This window comes from Amphiura filiformis, chromosome 12 (assembly GCF_039555335.1).
Source record: "Amphiura filiformis chromosome 12, Afil_fr2py, whole genome shotgun sequence".
Classification (NCBI taxonomy): Eukaryota; Metazoa; Echinodermata; class Ophiuroidea; order Amphilepidida; family Amphiuridae; genus Amphiura; species Amphiura filiformis.
In genome coordinates this window covers 67,743,263-67,761,343 of record NC_092639.1, presented here as the reverse complement: position 1 = coordinate 67,761,343, position 18,081 = coordinate 67,743,263, and the positions used below count along the sequence as shown (strand labels likewise).

The 18,081-nt window shown below is 39.2% G+C and overlaps 1 protein-coding gene across 1 annotated transcript in view; it reads left to right on the top strand.

The window, feature by feature from the left end:
* LOC140167048 (fibroblast growth factor receptor 4-like) overlaps window positions 1-14,701 on the top strand; it is a 31,055-nt gene extending 16,354 nt beyond the window's left edge. The window contains exons 7-14 of the mRNA XM_072190527.1: window positions 403-606; window positions 1,218-1,337; window positions 2,767-2,951; window positions 3,537-3,659; window positions 5,332-5,443; window positions 10,788-10,884; window positions 12,061-12,160; window positions 13,970-14,701. Coding sequence (XP_072046628.1) covers window positions 403-606; window positions 1,218-1,337; window positions 2,767-2,951; window positions 3,537-3,659; window positions 5,332-5,443; window positions 10,788-10,884; window positions 12,061-12,160; window positions 13,970-14,071 — 1,043 coding nt within the window. The 3' untranslated portion in view covers window positions 14,072-14,701. The remainder of the gene's footprint in view (window positions 1-402; window positions 607-1,217; window positions 1,338-2,766; window positions 2,952-3,536; window positions 3,660-5,331; window positions 5,444-10,787; window positions 10,885-12,060; window positions 12,161-13,969) is intronic.
* The last annotated feature ends 3,380 nt before the right edge of the window (window positions 14,702-18,081 follow it).

The window sequence follows — 18,081 nt, the reverse complement described above, 5'->3', positions numbered from 1 at the left end:
AGGCTGTCAGTGTAAAGGGCAATTCCAGTTGAAATTTGTGCACCCCTGCGGAAGACATAACCTTAATCTCCCACAGGGGGTGTATAATTTCCAATGGAGTCACCTGGAAATGGAGTCACCCTATTAGAAATTCACACTCCCTATATGAGGGAGATTAAGGTCATAGAACGTGCAATTTAACTGAAGGCTTATTCCTGGGACTTATACAGTGATCCCATCCCAGCGGCTTTCGTTGTAGCCACTAGCAGGCTTATTAGCGCATCCCAACATCTACGGTATGACACTATCAAAGGTGTCAAAATCTGAATTTTGATGAGTTTTACGATCGCCCGGATGAGCAAATCACTGAATAGGCCTTTAACTGGAATAGCCCAATACGCATGATTTTTTTTAATTCAAAAGGTGATTCGGATACGATAAAAAACAAGAATCGGCTGAGCCAGCAAATATACCACAATGTCTCCAGAAACATGGATTTTCCTAGCGAAGGAATACAGTACATTAGTCATCTCGGGCAAGGAGCATACGGTCAAGTTTTTCTAGGCGAGGCGACAGGAATTATTGATGAAGGGGTGACAACGCTAGTAGCAGTTAAAACAGTCAAAGGTAAATCAGACTAACATCAGATAATGATGATATGGGTATAAAATAGTGTACAATTAATTGCAATTGAAAAAACAAACAAATGTGTGTAAACTTTCCCTTCAAATAGTATGAAACTGAAAACTTTGACATGCGCTGCGCACGCAGATATCCCACTATAACATTGAGCCGAAATTAATTCACATTAATTTGCATCATTTCAACATAATGTTCATGACTTATACTATTAAATTTGTAAAGAATAAGAAATTGCATGACTATTGACTAATGACGAATTTGACGAATGACGAAATAAAACCGGAGATCTCGGCCGTGTTTATTATAAACCCTTTAGGCCTATTGTCGTTTTACTGTAATTAAAGCACTTCAAGCTTAGTCTTTCACATGGTGGTAGGCCTATACCATTAGGCATTAGGCCTACATTCATGAAAAAAGTAGAACAATTGAGGACATCGCTGTGGAGCAAATCACACGTTGGCTTTAACTGTATTAACGCGCGTTTTCAACAAAAATACATTTTTAACGATGAATGCATAATATTGAGATATATTTTGAATTGGCTCAATACTAAATTCTTATGATATGAATCGTATATTTTTTATGTATCTTTATAGAAAATTCGTGCAATCCTGAAGTAATGGATAACTTGAGGCGAGAAATCAATATCATGCGGGACATGAAGCCTCATCCCAATGTCGTAACTTTGCTGGGATTCAGTACCGATGTACAAACAGGTCAGTCCAAATTGGGCCAAAAATAAGATGTTTGGTTCTCCTTAACCGACCGAACCTAATCTGGCATATCTGGAAAAAGAGTTTAGGCCTACTGTACAAAAGAATACCGACCCTAATTTTGGAAATTAAGAGAATTTTTTTTATTTTCTTTCAGAAATTTTGCCATCCGGAAAAGTTATTTAAACAGTTTCTTTTACACTTCTAAACAGAGTATTATGAAAGATCTCAAGTTGGTCTTTATTTATTAAGATAAATTTGTCTATTAACTATTTTAAAAAAAAGTCCGACTGACCGACCACGTCTTCCACATGCAGGTGGTCGAGGACAAACAAACAACTTTTTTTCTTGGCCTTATCGCTAGATTGTGACTACCAAACTCGGAAAAAGCGTTACTTTATGTTTTTTATCTTTCTAATTAGCATTTTTAATTATAATGTTATAAGGCTTACCATCTTTTAACTATCATTTTATGAATAAACTCAATGAAGACAATTTCAAAAGAAATACAAATTTATTTTTATGGAATTGTTACAATATGGTATAGGAAGGAAAAAATCGGCAAACATGTTTTAGAGCTGACAATCTAATAAAGGGGTTTAGTCTAGTTCGCCGCTATTGTTCCCCATACGCCCAGATGCATTTTTCTAACCTATACTTCTTCGTAATTCTTAAAATCCCTAGTACACAAATTTTGTTGTTCTCAAAATAAATTATTGTCCCATGGATGGGTGGGGGAAAGGTCATTAAACTTTACATGGGGTCAAATATCAAACTTCATCAAATTGTGTCAAAAACATTACTAATGTATTCCTCTGGTCATAAGGATTCAGAAAATGTATAATTTTACTATACCGGTATCTAAGATGTACCGTTCTTGAGTTATTACCAAAATGTCAAAGGTCAAGCGTTGACCTCTAAAAGGTCAAAATTTTAAACTTGCTCCGATCTTGATGAAAATGGTGTCAAAATCTTCGTTTTGATCAATGATCTTAAACAGTGCTAGTTAGCAATATGTAGGATGTTTCATAACCTTAGCCTAGATTTCTTCAACATCTACGCATGCCGATTTTGTTCGAGATAGGACTATGACTCTTTTCATTAAATGGAATGGAAATATAGACGTGATCTAGCGCTTGATGGTGCGTTTACATTTCCAAGTGATTCCGTCTGTACAAATGTAATTATTGACCTGATGGTGACGCTGTGCCACGTAGACGTTTATTTTTAGTTTATTCTCAATTTTCACTTCGTCCAACTTTATTTGGCCCAATCCCAATTTGGTCCAATTTCGTACAGTTCCCACTTGGTCCAATTCCCATTTGGTCCAATTGCCACTTGGTCGGGGGGGGGGGCTGCTGCAACTTAGTCCAAGCGCCACTTTGCCATTTCGTTCAATTGTAATCGATTTATTGCCTCCTCCTTTTGACAGGTCCGTTGTTGATAATGGAGTATGCTTCTCGTGGTAATTTGAAGGATTATTTAATGGACACACGATGTCGTGACGACACATGCTATTCCAACATGCCATGCCATACTCGCATACCCACGTGGACAAAGTTACTTCAATTCTCTCATCAAATAGCGAGTGGAATGGCGTACATTTCATCACACGAGGTAAAAGCGCACGTCAATGTTTTGCGTGCTTTCCATAGGCTTTTTATAATATGTCCACGTTTTGAGATATTTTCTCAAAATATCACCATTCACCAAGAACGGCCATTGAATCACTTGGCTTGTTTTATAATGCATTTTCATCATGCTGATTCCAATGGTCATGAAAACACAACAGAATGCCGAATAGTCTTTAGCTCTGGGTTTTAGTTGTAGAAGCCCTTAGGGGGAGGTCACGACCCGGGGGGCATATCTGGTATCAGTTCTGCTTTTGCGCGAGAAGCGAGCAAAAAATTGCCAATTTCAGACTATTTAAGCCCAAAATGAGGTTGAATTTTGGTACTTGATGGACCAGTGCGATCAAAGCGTGCAACATTTTGCAATTTTACCCAATGCCACACTACGGCGAATACGTGATCACGACGATTAATCAGGCATACATATCTAGGCCTAGTCAGTATGGTGCCCAGGAATTTTAACTGTGGCTTATAGTGCATGGCTATAAAATCAAGTTGCAGAACAGCATATCCTGTAAACCTTAGGTGAATTATTATAATGTAATTTTACCTGTAATGTCAATGTTTCTAGTACATCCACAGAGATCTGGCAGCTCGGAATATTTTGTTGACGGAGGATTTCGTTTGTAAAGTATCTGATTTTGGATTGGCCCGTGATGTTATGAATATCAAAACGTATCAGAGAACCAACCAGGTAAACTAAGGGGCTGTGCAATAATTATGAGCCCCCCCGGGGGGGTAACATTTCGAAACAACTCGCCAAACATCGCTTGCCCCCCCTCTCGGCCTGCCAAAAATCGCTTGCCCACCCCCTCTCGGCCCGCCAAAATTCTTTGCCCCCCCTTGCGCATGCCAAATTTTTGGGATCCCAATTTACAAACCTTAAATGGTCTATATACCTGTTGCGAGCGCAGCGAGCAGGAAAATTTGCATATTTAAGCGTTTCCGTACTGTTTTCCTAAGCCTTTTTAGAGCGTTTTATTAAAAGGCGCCCCATGAATGTGTGCCAAAAATCGCTTGCCCCCCCTCTCAGCTTGCCAAAATTGCTTGCCCCCCTTTTGGCTCGCAAAAATTTCTTGCCCCCCCCAATTTTACCCTCCCCAGGGCTCATAATTATTGCACAGCCCCTAAGTCAATGCTTTGATTGTTATTATGGTTATTTATTTGTTCTGGGTTTTTTTAAACTAGACAAGTCCTTCTAGTCCTGCAGAAGCGTGAAAGTACGTGCATTTTTTCGGAAAAGCACCAAAAGCTTTTGACGTGTTTAAAACAAATGTGGAGTAAGGGCTAAAATTATGTCTTTCCAAGATGGCCGTCAAATTAAATATGGCCGCCACTGAGTAAACTTTGTACATCTTCTTGGTAGGAATTCTATTCTGCTAATTTCTCACCTTTTACGTAATAAGGCAAACTTTGATGATTCGACCTTTTTTAACCTTAAAATCCAAAATGGCCGCCAATTATCAGCTCACAAAAGTCAAATTTTCAAATTCGTCGTAGACCTATATCTTTCATAATAGGCTCTAATCAAAGCTATGATCATATTGAGTTGAGTGTTGAACAGTAAAACTATAAGTAATAATGATTTGACCTATTTTGACCTTCAAGTTCAAAATGGCTGCCGATTTTCAGCTCGGAAATGTCAAAAGTCGCCGTAGAGCCTTTAACTTGACTTGCCCAGTAATCACAAAATGTTTTACAGAAAACATTTTATTGTCGGGTTATATAAAGGGTATAAAACGTTTTAATAACGTTCTCTGTAGTTATCGGGTTCGTCACTATCAGGAATGACGTCTACATGCAACACAAAACAGCCTACAGGTGATAAAAGATTAACATAACGAACAGAAAATCGATAATAAGCATATGGGCGGATTTCTTAAAATCCATACACACCATATGGAGGATAATCTCCCACCCAGGGGTATATCCACTCAGGTAACCCATTTTTGGAAGATAGGTGTGTGGATTTCAACTGGATTTAGCATAATGAAGGTGTGTTTGATATCAACATAGCCTACTGCAGTCTGTTGGTTTATTCACAGTTGTGTGCAACAGAAATGTCCTGAAAGCTCCATTGCCAAATCGGTATGGGTTTGAAGTCGACTAGCATATAGAATCCAAGCCTTCCAAGGTGAGCGAAGACCGTGCCCTTGTCTTGATGGTTTGTTTTATCAATTCATATGGTAGTCCTGATATAAGAATGGGGCACATTATATGGCTTCAACTCCCGCTTCAACTATGGCTTCATTTTTTTCGGAGGCGTCCAATTCCCGAGGCCGAGGGGCCCGCCGAGGGGCCAATTTGAAACGCGTACATGCCCTGCCCTTAGTGTTATCAGTGTTTTCTTTGTTGCTGTGATCCAGGCTCACCTTCCCATACGATGGATGGCACCTGAGTCTCTTTTGGATGATATCTACACAACTAAGAGTGACGTCTGGTCTTTTGCTGTCCTTCTTTGGGAGATAGTAACACTTGGTAAGTAGGCTACCGTAGTACAGCATTGGCCAGGGCTATTCCCGGCAGTACACCAGTCCGGGGGAGGGGCTTGAGTTTAATATTATAGTCGTAACCAAAATAGTTTAAAAAAATTAAGCACATTTTAAGCTGTAAATCGCCTATGATAAAGGTTTTGCAAAAAAAAAATCAGAAAAAAAAGTCTGGGGTCGAGCCTATTTTTAGGGTCGGTCGGGTTACGCCAATCAAACAATTTTAGGCCTTAGTCGACACTGTTTACGAAGTCCAAACTAGTCTACTTTAGTAGACCATTTTAATTTATCATCCCTCTAATCCTTCCCTCTGACCATAGAAAGGCCACCAATCCTATTCTGAGCAGAGCGGTCACTGGGGATGTGCTGTGTTTTATGCATGGAATGGAATGAATTGTTTATCAAAAAGGGAATGCAAAGCAGCCTAAGTTCAAAGCTCTATTTCATTTGGTAAAACAATCCTAAAAATTGGTGCTGTAGTTTTCTGAAATTGAAACCCCATAAAACTTGCTCATTCAAATCAACGTGTTTTGATATGAAACCGGAAACCTATTTTTAATTATTTTAGTTTCGATTCACGCACAAAATGAATGTGGGTTGTGATCAGTATTATTCCATATTGTTTCAGTTTTGAAATTCAACAATGATGGTTCGTGTTAAATTCTTATAAAAATGTCAATGAAGGATATTTATATCACTTTATGTCCATTTCCCTAAATTCTAACAATTTCCTTAACATTAGATTTTCACACAAAATGTGCTCACAATCATGTATGCACTTTAATTATGAGCAAAGCAAATAAGGTAAAACCACAAAAATTTAATTCTGTGGGTAAAACCAAAAATAATGGCGCGGACCTGAGACCATAAAAACGCTTAAAATATCACAAACCAAACAAGTATGTTAATAAATAATATTAATACAAGCTTAAACCGTTGGGGTTCTATAATGCATTGCATGGATAGCTAAATACCCCCAGGGTAATAATTAGTAAAACGAGGCTCAAAAAACGAGGCCTGAACCAAACAAGCTTTTAACGCAGTCAAAACACACGCCTCACACATTCCCCACACCCACCCCAACCCGCGGGACACCCCCACCCCCACATCCACAAAGTCACAACAACATTCAATAGATACTATGGATTAAAAATGAAATAATGGTCGGGCCTCGTTTTTCGAGCCTCGTTTTACTAATAGTAAAACGAGGCTCAAAAAACGAGGCCTGAACCAAACAAGCTTTTAACGCAGTCAAAACACAAGCACACACACCCACAAGCCTCACACACTCCCCACACCCCTTCCAAACCTGCGGGACACCCACACACAATCCCACAAACCCCAAACACACCCCGACACAACATTCAATAGATAGGCCTACTATGGATTAAAAATGCAATAATGGTCGAGCCTCGTTTTTCGGGCCTCGTTTTTCTAATTTTCGAGCCTCAGTTTTCGATCCTCGGTTTTCGAGCCTCGTTTTACTAAACATCCCGCCGTATTGGTAATAGGCTCCGATTTTACAGTGTGCAAATTGAACGGCGCGTACCAGTCATCGGCGGCGGAACCGGAGGGGCAGGGGACCAGTGGCTCCTCTACTTTTTCGGCCTGGGGCCTGCCCCCCCCCCCCCCCCTTAATCAAACCAATAATGTGATGTGTGTCACATAAATAATATAATCAAATCTCTATTCTAGACCCTGAAAAAGTTTAAAAATGATGCACCAAATGGCTTCAATTGGACTTTCATTTTGCAAAAATTTTCAACCCCCTGTAAATGGATAAACAAATCCTATTTTTGCTTCTGCTTTGGATATCCAAGACTATAATGTTTAAAGCAATAATTTATAGTGAAAACATGTCCACGAATGGCGATTGGCTTAAATTTGGACCTTCATTTAACCCATTTTCGGATTTTCCAAACATAACGAACGTTCGAAAATGGTCCACCAAATGGCTTCAATTGGGCATTCATAGAGCAAAAGTTTCTCATTTAGGGTGCATCAGATGCCCCTCATGTCAATGGATTCATCTGTCCCTAGTCTTAAAATGTTCCTATTGTCACAAAACTAACATGTGCCAAGTTTGAATTAATTTGGAGGTCGTCCTGGGGGGCCACCGAGAGCCTAAAGTTACAATGTGTGTTCCTATGTAGTAAAGTTCGTTGACCCCTGTACAATTCCAATTAGAAGCCGATCGAACAATTTAAAGTAGCTGCCATATCAAAACCGTTTGGATTTAGAAGTTCAAAACTTGGGAGCTAAGCGTCCTGATAATCATCTTTGAATCTGTGATGAAAATCCATCTCCAAAGAAATGACTGTGTGTTTTATTGTCAAAAGCGCCCCCACAGTCCATATTCTTGGGAAAATCTATAATTTCTGTCTTAACCAAGTGCTATAATACTTTATTTCAAACTGAAAGTTGTTAATATGTATTATATATTGATCTAAAGTTCAGAAAATCTGCTTTGTAAAAGTGTAATGACAACCAGGACATCAACATTTGTAAAATTTGAGGTAAAAATTACCACAAAATGCCTATTTCACTGAAATTTTGTATCGAGGGCGCTTGTGCCAATTCCACACATGCTCATTGTGTTGGTGATTAATTTTTATCACCGATTCGAAGATGATTATCAGTACTATAAGCGCAAAAGATTTGAGCTTCTAAGTCCTAACGGTTTTGATATGGCAGCTACTTTAAATTGTTCGATCGGCTTCTAATTGGAATTGTACAGGGGTCAACGAACTTTACTACATAGGAACACACATTGTAACTTTAGGCTCTCGGTGGCCCCCCAGGACGACCTCCGAATTAATTCAAACTTGGCACATGTTAGTTTTGTGACAATAGGAACATTTTAAGACTAGGGACAGATGAATCCATTGACATGAGGGGCATCTGATGCACCCTACAAGTTGAAGGGGACACCCCAAATGCACCCCCTGCGTTCACCCTTTGCTTTACTCGACACTTTAATGTTTAAAGTAATAATTCATATAATTGAATTAATAATATTGAGAAGTTGTCCACGAATGGCTTTAATTCGGCCTTCATTTTGTTATGGATTGAAACTCACCCGAGATCCATCAATTATTTATTCTGTTGAAAGATATAATTTCACACCATAATAGATGACCGATGGATCTCCAAGTATCACGGGGAAAGACTCGCTGAATACACGAAGAGAAAAGCTGGATTACAAAATATAACAAAATCTTTAATTCCGCATCATCAAATCAACAAAGTATCACAACATAATATAGATTACGGATTGAGTACGCTTGCGGTCTGTCTCCTTCTATAACTGGCTATCGACTACCCAAGATCGTAGGCGAGCGTGATTGATGAGAGAAAGACCGCGGAGCGAAATGATTGAAAGAAAGAAAATAGCGCTATAACAGTTTCACCAATTTTCGGCATTTTCAAACTAAAGTTGTACACAATAATACACTACTCTAAGAAATTAGAGGAAGAAGGTTATGTAATAACTTGAACTGGGTATTGCATCAACAGAAAGCATCAAGGACATGTCATTTGTATACCAGGTGTAGCCTATTGTAATCTTAGCAATACTGGACAGCCAAAATGTGAAATCATGCATGTCTTCAAGGACTTACGGCCTTGGACATCCATGTGTTCACTCAAAGCACTGATTTTGTGTAAAGCAGACTCCATAAGCTTTTCTCAAATTTCTTCATTCCAACATGTTAATCCAATTTCTACTGGTACCGCTCAGTCTTCTGAGCATGTGGGATGTTGTTAATGGCGAATTGACCGCGGTTGAGGTTGCTAGGGTTGTCCAGATGCTTGCAGAAGGTCACACACAGCGTTATGCAGCTGAGCAGCTAGGGGTATCCCCCAGTGTCATTAATCGTGCATATCATCGCTACCTGGAAGATGGTCTGTATGGCAGAAGCCCCGGCCAAGGCTGCAGACGTATCACAACCCCCGGCAAGACCGTTATCTCCAGTTGCTTGCTCGTCGTAACCGCCAGAGTACAGCAAGATCCATAAATATGGACTTCCGCAGAGGGGCTGGTGTGCGTATGAGCAATGAAACAGTAAGGAGACGTTTGCATGAAGACGGAATGAACGCTAGAAGACCTGCAACAGGTCCCATTTTGATCCCACGGCACCGCAGAGCCAGATTGGACTTTGCCAGAAATCACCAACATTGGCAAGATGGTGATTGGACACCTGTACTGTTCACAAATGAGAGCAGATTCACTGTTTCCACCAATAGGCGTGTGAGGGTATGGATACGTCAAGAAGAACGATATGCTAACTGTAACATTGTTGAAGTTGATCATTTTGGAGGTGGGTCCGTCATGGTCTGGGCAGGGATCTTTTTGAACAGACGTACGGACCTTATTGTGATAGACAGAGGCTCACTGACGGGTGTAAGATACAGAGATGAGGTACTGAGACCTGTTGTTGTCCCCATTGCTCGTGCAATTGGTCAACATTTCATTCTTATGCAGGATAACGCCCGTCCACATATCGCTCGTGTTGTGATGAACTTCCTGGACAATGAGGGAATTGAGACTCTGGACTGCCCTGCAAGGTCACCTGACCTGAATCCAATTGAACATGCTTGGGACATGCTTGGTAGACGGCTAAGACAACGGCAACAAGTTCCAGACAATGTCCAGTTACTAAGAGATGCTCTGATTGAAGAGTGTATGAACATTCCTCAGGACTCTCTCCGCACCCTGATCCAGAGCATGCCTCGACTTTGATGAAAACATGAAATATAGGTTTGTTCCTCTAATTTCTTAGAGTAGTACCAAAATTGTCCACCAAATAGCTTAAATTGAGCGGGCAATTGAGCCTTCATTTTGCAAAAGTTTCTCACTTCCGAGGACACATCCCCCTCACACCCCTGCGTTTTTTCCATTGACTGCCCCCTCCCACTTTCAAAATCGTTCCACCGCCGCTGGTACCAGTGATCCCCGAGCAGCTGCCAAATTCGTTCCCACGGTCAGTGGCGTTACTAGAACCCTACTTTCGTGGGGGGGGGGGGGGGCAAATTTCCCAATTTCTGATCAAAAGTTGTAGTATTAAATGCGCGAGCGGCTTGCCGTGAATTGTTAAACGGGTGGTGTCCAGGGCTCGCCTTAGGGCCGCTGGTGGGGTCCAGGGGCAAAGCCAGGGTTTATAAGCTCCTGGTTTATGGCATATTAGAAGCTAAAAATCAGTGTTTCAGAGTAAATTTCACACTGAATAAAAGTAGTATAGATTTGTTTGAAGCTGCGGTTGTTAATATTATAAAGACTCTGTCCAGGTTCGAAAATACTGATGACCTGTAATGTATTATCTGTTTTATCGTAGGTTCTAGTCCCTATCCAGGCTGTAGCCCAAAGGAAGTGATACGAAAAGTACAACATGGCTGCAAAATGCCCAAGCCAAAAGGCTGCAAATCGGAGGTGTAAGTACCTGTTGTTTTAGAGGGATGCACTTCCATTAGGCACTGTTAAGTGACTGATAATGTGCCTATAATACACCCTACAAAAGTAGAGGCCTTTAGTAAAATATCATACAAAACCTGAACAAAATATGGGCGTGAAGTGGTAGAAGACTGTAAAACTGGAGGGGCATAAAATACATTTCAATGAAAAATTGAAAATTCTGAAAAAAAGGGGAAAAATCACGGCAATTGGTCAAAACGGGCTAAAAAGAAATAAAAATGCATAAATTTGGGAAAAAAGAAAAAATTCTCAAGGATACAAACAAATTTAAGATAGGATACAAACAAATTGTGCAGCACTTTGCACCTATTCAAACCACTGTGTGACCACTTGCTGACTAGTGAAGACTTTGGCCATTCCAGTAGAAGTCCATACCCCTTTTGAAGACACGACTTAATCTTTTTGAATAAGTTCATCAGGATTGTTAGATATCAATTATTGGTAAATTATGCTTTACAAATCCACTTGATTACTCATGTTTTTAGACGTTTCATCTTCCTACGGAAGACTTCATCAGTAATGTGATGAACCAGCAACACTCCTACTCTCATCTCCAGAGGGTGTAGTTCTTTGTAATAGCTGGTCATATACATGATTGAGTGAGTATGTCCCTTCATCAACGTTGGCCAGCTATTACAAAGAACTACACCCTCTGGAGATGAGAGTAGGAGTGTTGCTGGTTCATCACATTACTGATGAAGTCTTCCGTAGGAAGATGAAACGTCTAAAAACGTGAGTAATCAAGTGGATTTGTAAAGCATAATTTACCAATAAACGACTTAATCTTCCACACAGGAAGTGTGAATTTCAAATTGGGTAATGGGCGACTCCGGGGGTGACTCCATTTGAAATCTACACCCCATCTGTGGGAGATTAAGGTCATGTCTTCCACAGGGGGTGTATAGATTTTAACTGGAATAGCCCATTGGTAACACCCATAGGTTAATCTCCCATGGTACATTTGCAGTTGGACAGATGGATCGTGAAATAATGTAGTCCTTTGGAGGGGATTTTGGGCCGTAGATCCATTTTAAAAATCATAATTTGATGTCAGCTAGTATCATTTCTTTAGATCAAGTGTTACTTCAGAAACAAAATAATTATGATTTCATGACAATATATATTCTTCAATTCAGGTATGAAATCATGACCAATTGCTGGCAGAAAGACCCAAGAAAGCGGCCATCTTTTGACATTCTGTGCATCCAGATTGATGGAATCTTGGCTGATCAAAGTGTAAGTAAAGATGAAAGTATCAAATTTGAAATATTTCTACAAAACGATCGTCATCATCATTAATTGTTACCATCATTAATTATCATCTTCATTCATTATCATCGTAAAGCGTAAGCAACAATACTATTGTTAATATTTATTATATTAGTAGTAGTAGTAGTAGTAGTAGTAGTAGTTAGTAGTAGTAGTAGTAGTAGTAGTAGTAGTAGTAGTAGTAGTAGTAGTAGTAGTAGTAGTAGTAGTAGTAGCAGCAGCAGTAGCAGCAGTAGCAGCAGCAGCAATAGGCCCATTCTCCAATAAAGTGTTCAAGTTTGGTCTCAGGAATGACAAAATGCCAACCACAAAGAATTCATGAAATTCATTCAGAATCGTAAACGTTAATAGTTTAAGAACACAAAACAGTGCATGGGTGATTTTTCAACAGCACTTCATTTTTGAGCAATATTACTTGTACGTATTGGGGGTAACGTATCTGTGGTAACGTATCTGTGAAGCCCTTTCCCACCTTTGTCTTAATCATGCAAGTGTAAAAACTTACCGACTTAATACCCATACTGAACAGTCATCACCCAATGTACTAATGTCTGGTATGGTATTTGGCTTCATTTATCACAGCGTTTTTTCCGACGGGAATAGAATTTAAATAACGTATCTGTGACGACATGAACGTAACGTCAGGACTTTTTGCCAGTTATAGACCTGATATTTTTACTTTGAAATCATTGTGTTATGTTCCATATATATAATATAACTATGGAGCCTGCTTGATCCATCACATATGAGAACATTCATCTAGCAAATTATTTTCACAGATTGTTATCCATTAGAAATATGGTAACGTATCTGTGAACAATATTGGCGACATGGTCTCAAAGACCTGTTGAAAAAAAATTTAATAACCTGTTTTGTGATATAATGATGTATATTCATACGTAGCGGTAAACGTAAATAGAAAGCAAATTTATACTTCTCGCTACTCAAATTTGGTACACTCACGGGCGCTTTCACGGGTCAACTTGGCGTCTTCAGCGGATGTTATTGCTCTGAAGATTGTTGTTGCTAGTGATGTAGTACTAGGACACCTCCGATGACGTCACAGATGTTGATGACGTCAAACTTGAAGATGTTTGATATCAGAACTAAAAGACCCAGACTGAACCGTGACAAAGGGTTGGACATCGACCCTGTCTGGGACAACCTCCTGACCCCCCGGAACCAAGGGGGCGGCACAACATCTTCAAGTTTGACGTCATCAACATCTGTGACGTCGTCAGAGGTGTCCTAGTACTACATCACTAGCAACAACAATCTTCAGAGCAATAACATCCGCTGAAGACGCCGGTTGACCCGGTGAAAGCGCTCCGGTGAGTGTACCAAATTTGAGTAGCGTAGAAGTATAAATTTGCTTTCTATTTACTGTTTTGTGATGTTTTATACTTTATAATTAGGGCATGATACCAGCTAATGAAAACTACCTATAATCCATAATATGCGCGCATGTTTAGTGAGCAGAGACACATTATACGGAACGCATCTTGGCTGGCGACATGGAGGAAAACAATGGACACCCATAATCAGCTTTATTGTTTTATATTTTCTAGGCATGTTACAACCTCTAGCCTCACACATTTTAGAAAGCAACTCCTAAGTATAAGTTATATTAATAAAAGTTATTTCTTTCTGGCGAAACAAGTCTGAATACGACTTGAAACTATGGGCAACATAGATTTGGCATTTTGAACGCTTTATCGGAGAATGGGCCAATAGTAGTATAATCATTATTATTCTATATTATTATTCTTATTTCAGGGGTATTTGCTGTTAGAGCCGACAAAAGAAGACATAATAGCAGAGTGGGAATGCATGGAGATGCAGGTATTTTGTCAAACTTCAAGTTCCCTGGTGGTCTAACAATCCACATGATCAAAGGCCCTGAGCAATTGGGACCAGCCTGAATATGCATAAAATGGTTTCACAACATTATAAACAGTAAGCCAAAAAATTAAGGTACCAGTTGTGTTCTCCCCTGTATATCCTAAATAAAGAAAAATCATCAAAAAATTAAAACAAGCAGCTAAAACTTGCACTCTTTAGCTCTGATTTAAGACCTCATTTGTTGAAATTGGTTGAGAATTAAAGAAACGGTGGTCTAAAACCTAATAAAGAAACGAAATCAAAAGTTGCACTTTTGTGCTCTAATCAACGAAAGCATGACCCTAGTTTTAACGTGTTAATCAATGGAAGCACGGTGCTGGTTCTCTTGTTCGTGAGTGCATTGTGTGCAAATCAATAGGGCATGCAATGGAGCAAACTGCAACTTTTAACCTGGCATCTTCCTTGGGTTTTTGTATCTTCATATCTTTATTTCTTTAACAATTTCAACAAACGAGGTCTTAAATTCGAGCTAAAAGATGCAGCTATTGGCTGCTGGTTCCAATTATGACATATCTGTCTTTGTTTAGGATATACAAGAGGTGAACATAACTGGTACCTTAATTTTTTTGGCTTACTGTATAACACAAATTAAAATTATTTACACCAAATTGTTGAGGTTACTTATAACACAAAATCAAAATGCTTGTATCAGTGATTTCTGTCAAGGTTTGTTGAGCATACCAATAAGATTTTTGATGATAAAGAGTACATACAAAGTCAAAAATTTAAAATGAATTGGTTACCACAAAAAGTCAAACAATTTTTCGTAAATTTAGCAATTTGTACAATGTGTATCAAAATGATTGTACCATCGATTGTACCCATCAGTTGTCAGTAATTATGGACATGACTGCCACATCAAAATACAACATAGGATCTATTATAATTTGTTGATTTAATGTCATACACAGTACTCACATAACAATAAATTATGGTCATTTCAAGAAGACCATGTGTTGCATTTGGAAGAAGCAGGCTTTTCAGTAAACACTAAAACTGATTGGTATCAATCATTCTGTAACAGCCTGTATGTGATATATCTTTGCAGAGCTGCTTAATCATTATTTGGGGTTTGACGTCGCAGCAGAATAACCTGTATCACAATTTTACACACTATTTTGAAAAGGCATATTTTGAGGTGCAAAATGTGATGCGATAGGGCTTAATTACAGGTATGGTAAAATCAGATTAGCTTCACGTTTTGACCTGGAAATAGATAGATGCTTACAACAAGAACTGCACATGTTCTGAAGGAGAAAACTCATTTCTCCAATTTTTTTTTATTAGATGTTGCTTAGATATAATTTATAATATCACACAGATAATTATCTTGCACAATTTACAAAGCATTAATAAATACACATTTAAAATATGATATAGATAGCACACACACAATACAGCTGTAAATATTGGGCTGTTCCAGTTGAAATCCATACACCCCTCTATTGATGATGTGACCTTAGTCATCCACACAGGGGTGTGTATTTTAAATAGGGTTACCTGAACCGGTGAATCCACTTGAAATCTACATCCACTGTGTGGAAGATTAAGATCATGTCTTCCACAGGGGGTGTATGGATTTCACCTGGAATAGCTCACTGAAGCACCTTTTGGTAATTATATAACAAAATTGCAGGAAAAGCAGAAGTGAAAACAGGACTTGAGTGTACGATTGCCCTATCTGCAATAGCTGCCAGAAGTGAAAACAGGACTTAAGTGTACAATTGCCCTATCTGCAATAACTGCCAGGTGTTATGTGTATATAGAATGCAGAAATTGTCAAATGTCAGTAGGGCAGCTATTGCAGGTAGGACCTTCTTCATGTGATAACATGATGCATAAGTCATATCAAATGGAACCTCGACCCCCTAATGTAATAACATGATGCATAAGTCATATCAAATGGAACCTCAACCCCCTAATGTGATAACATGATGCATAAGTCATATCAAATGGAACCTCGACCCCCTAATGTAATAACATGATGCATAAGTCATATCAAATGGAACCTCGACCCCCTGTGATGACATGATGCATAAGTCATATCAAATGGAACCTCGACCCCCTAATGTGATAACATGATGCATAAGTCATATCAAATGGAACCTCGCCCCCTAATGTGATAACATGATGCATAAGTCATATCAAATGGAACCTTGACCCCCTGTGATAACATGATGCATAAGTCATATCAAATGGAACCTCGACCCCCTATTGTGATAACATGATGCATAAGTCATATCAAATGGAACCTCGACCCCCTATTGTGATAACATGATGCATAAGTCATATCAAATGGAACCTCAACCCCCTAATGTGATAACATGATGCATAAGTCATATCAAATGGAACCTTGACCCCCTAATGTGATAACATGATGCATAAGTCATATCAAATGGAACCTTGACCCCCTAATGTGATAACATGATGCATAAGTCATATCAAATGGAACCTCGACCCCCTAATGTGATAACATGATGCATAAGTCATATCAAATGGAACCTCGACCCCCTAATGTGATAACATGATGCATAAGTCATATCAAATGGAACCTCGACCCCCTAATGTGATAACATGATGCATAAGTCATATCAAATGGAACCTCGACCCCCTAATGTGATAACATGATGCATAAGTCATATCAAATGGAACCTCGACCCCCTAATGTGATAACATGCATAAGTCATATCAAATGGAACCTTTTGCCTCTTGAAATAATTGAGAACAATGTTATCTCAAATCTTTTGAAAATACATGGAAAATATAAGGTTTTTTTTTGTTCTTTTCAATTTTCATTAATAGTTAGCTAGAAAGATCCCAAATTTGGTACAATTGTACACTTTTTGATAGAAGCATGAGTTTTTACACATGGTGTATCCATCGAGATAAACTGTACCTGTTTACACTAGACCAGATACTGAATTGATTACAAAGAAGTTCAAATCCAGCTTTTCTCTAGTGTAAACAGGGTCCTATAGTTCCATACTTTGGCTGATTGGCCTTTTGCAGATCCCCTATTCACTAAAAACAAATTTGGTCAAGAGACCAGGCGAGAACCCAATCAAGTTTGTTCACCTTACAATTGGTGAAAAAATGAGACTCATAACATTGTGTATATAGTTGATACAGAATGGCGCGCACGCATTTGGGTGCAGCACTTGCACTAGTTCCGCATTGCATAATGCATGGCTGGTGCGCGCATAGGTGAATTAACGCGAGCATAAGTTCAGACTTTATTGGTGCGGGAAGTTTATAATTTTCGCCACTTGTAAACCAAACAAACTTAAGTGCCTGTGCACCGTTAAAGGGTGGCCTTAAAGTATAGTAGGAAACACCATCCCGTAACTTGACTGACTCCATTGATAAGTCTATAAGCAGTGTGAATTACAAACATTGAATACGGGTAAATATGGAGCAGGTTACAAGAATTATCATTTATAATTAAGTACTTTATATAGTTCAGGTGCAAAACTTGATACATACATCCAATGGGGCCGCCAAGTGCAACCTTTCAATCAATAATGTTAATATCATTTTGTCTTTGCATCTGTAAGCTACAAAGGTTTGCGCTACTCGGCGGTTATCGCAAATTTTTGGCACAACATGTTACATGCAGAACGCAAACAACACACTTTAATCAAGGTTTGCCAGGCGCACAGCAAAATTATCCGATGGTACTCTATTTGCCCTCCATGAGCAACACACAAACATGGAGGAGTTGGTATTCTTTTGGTTCTACCTCATTTCTAGTACCCCAAAAGCTACACTTCAAGATTCCTAATGAGGCATATAAAGTACCTACACAGTACCAATGCTGCTACTGCACAGGACTCACCAGCAGTGGTACTGCACTGGTAATTACTACACTGGTACTCCCCTGGTACTGTACAGGTTGTGTACCTGGTGCCCCAATAGGAATCTTGAAGTGTATCTCATAAGACACAGCTCATACCATAACAATGTTAACACACACAAGGCAGCCTTTG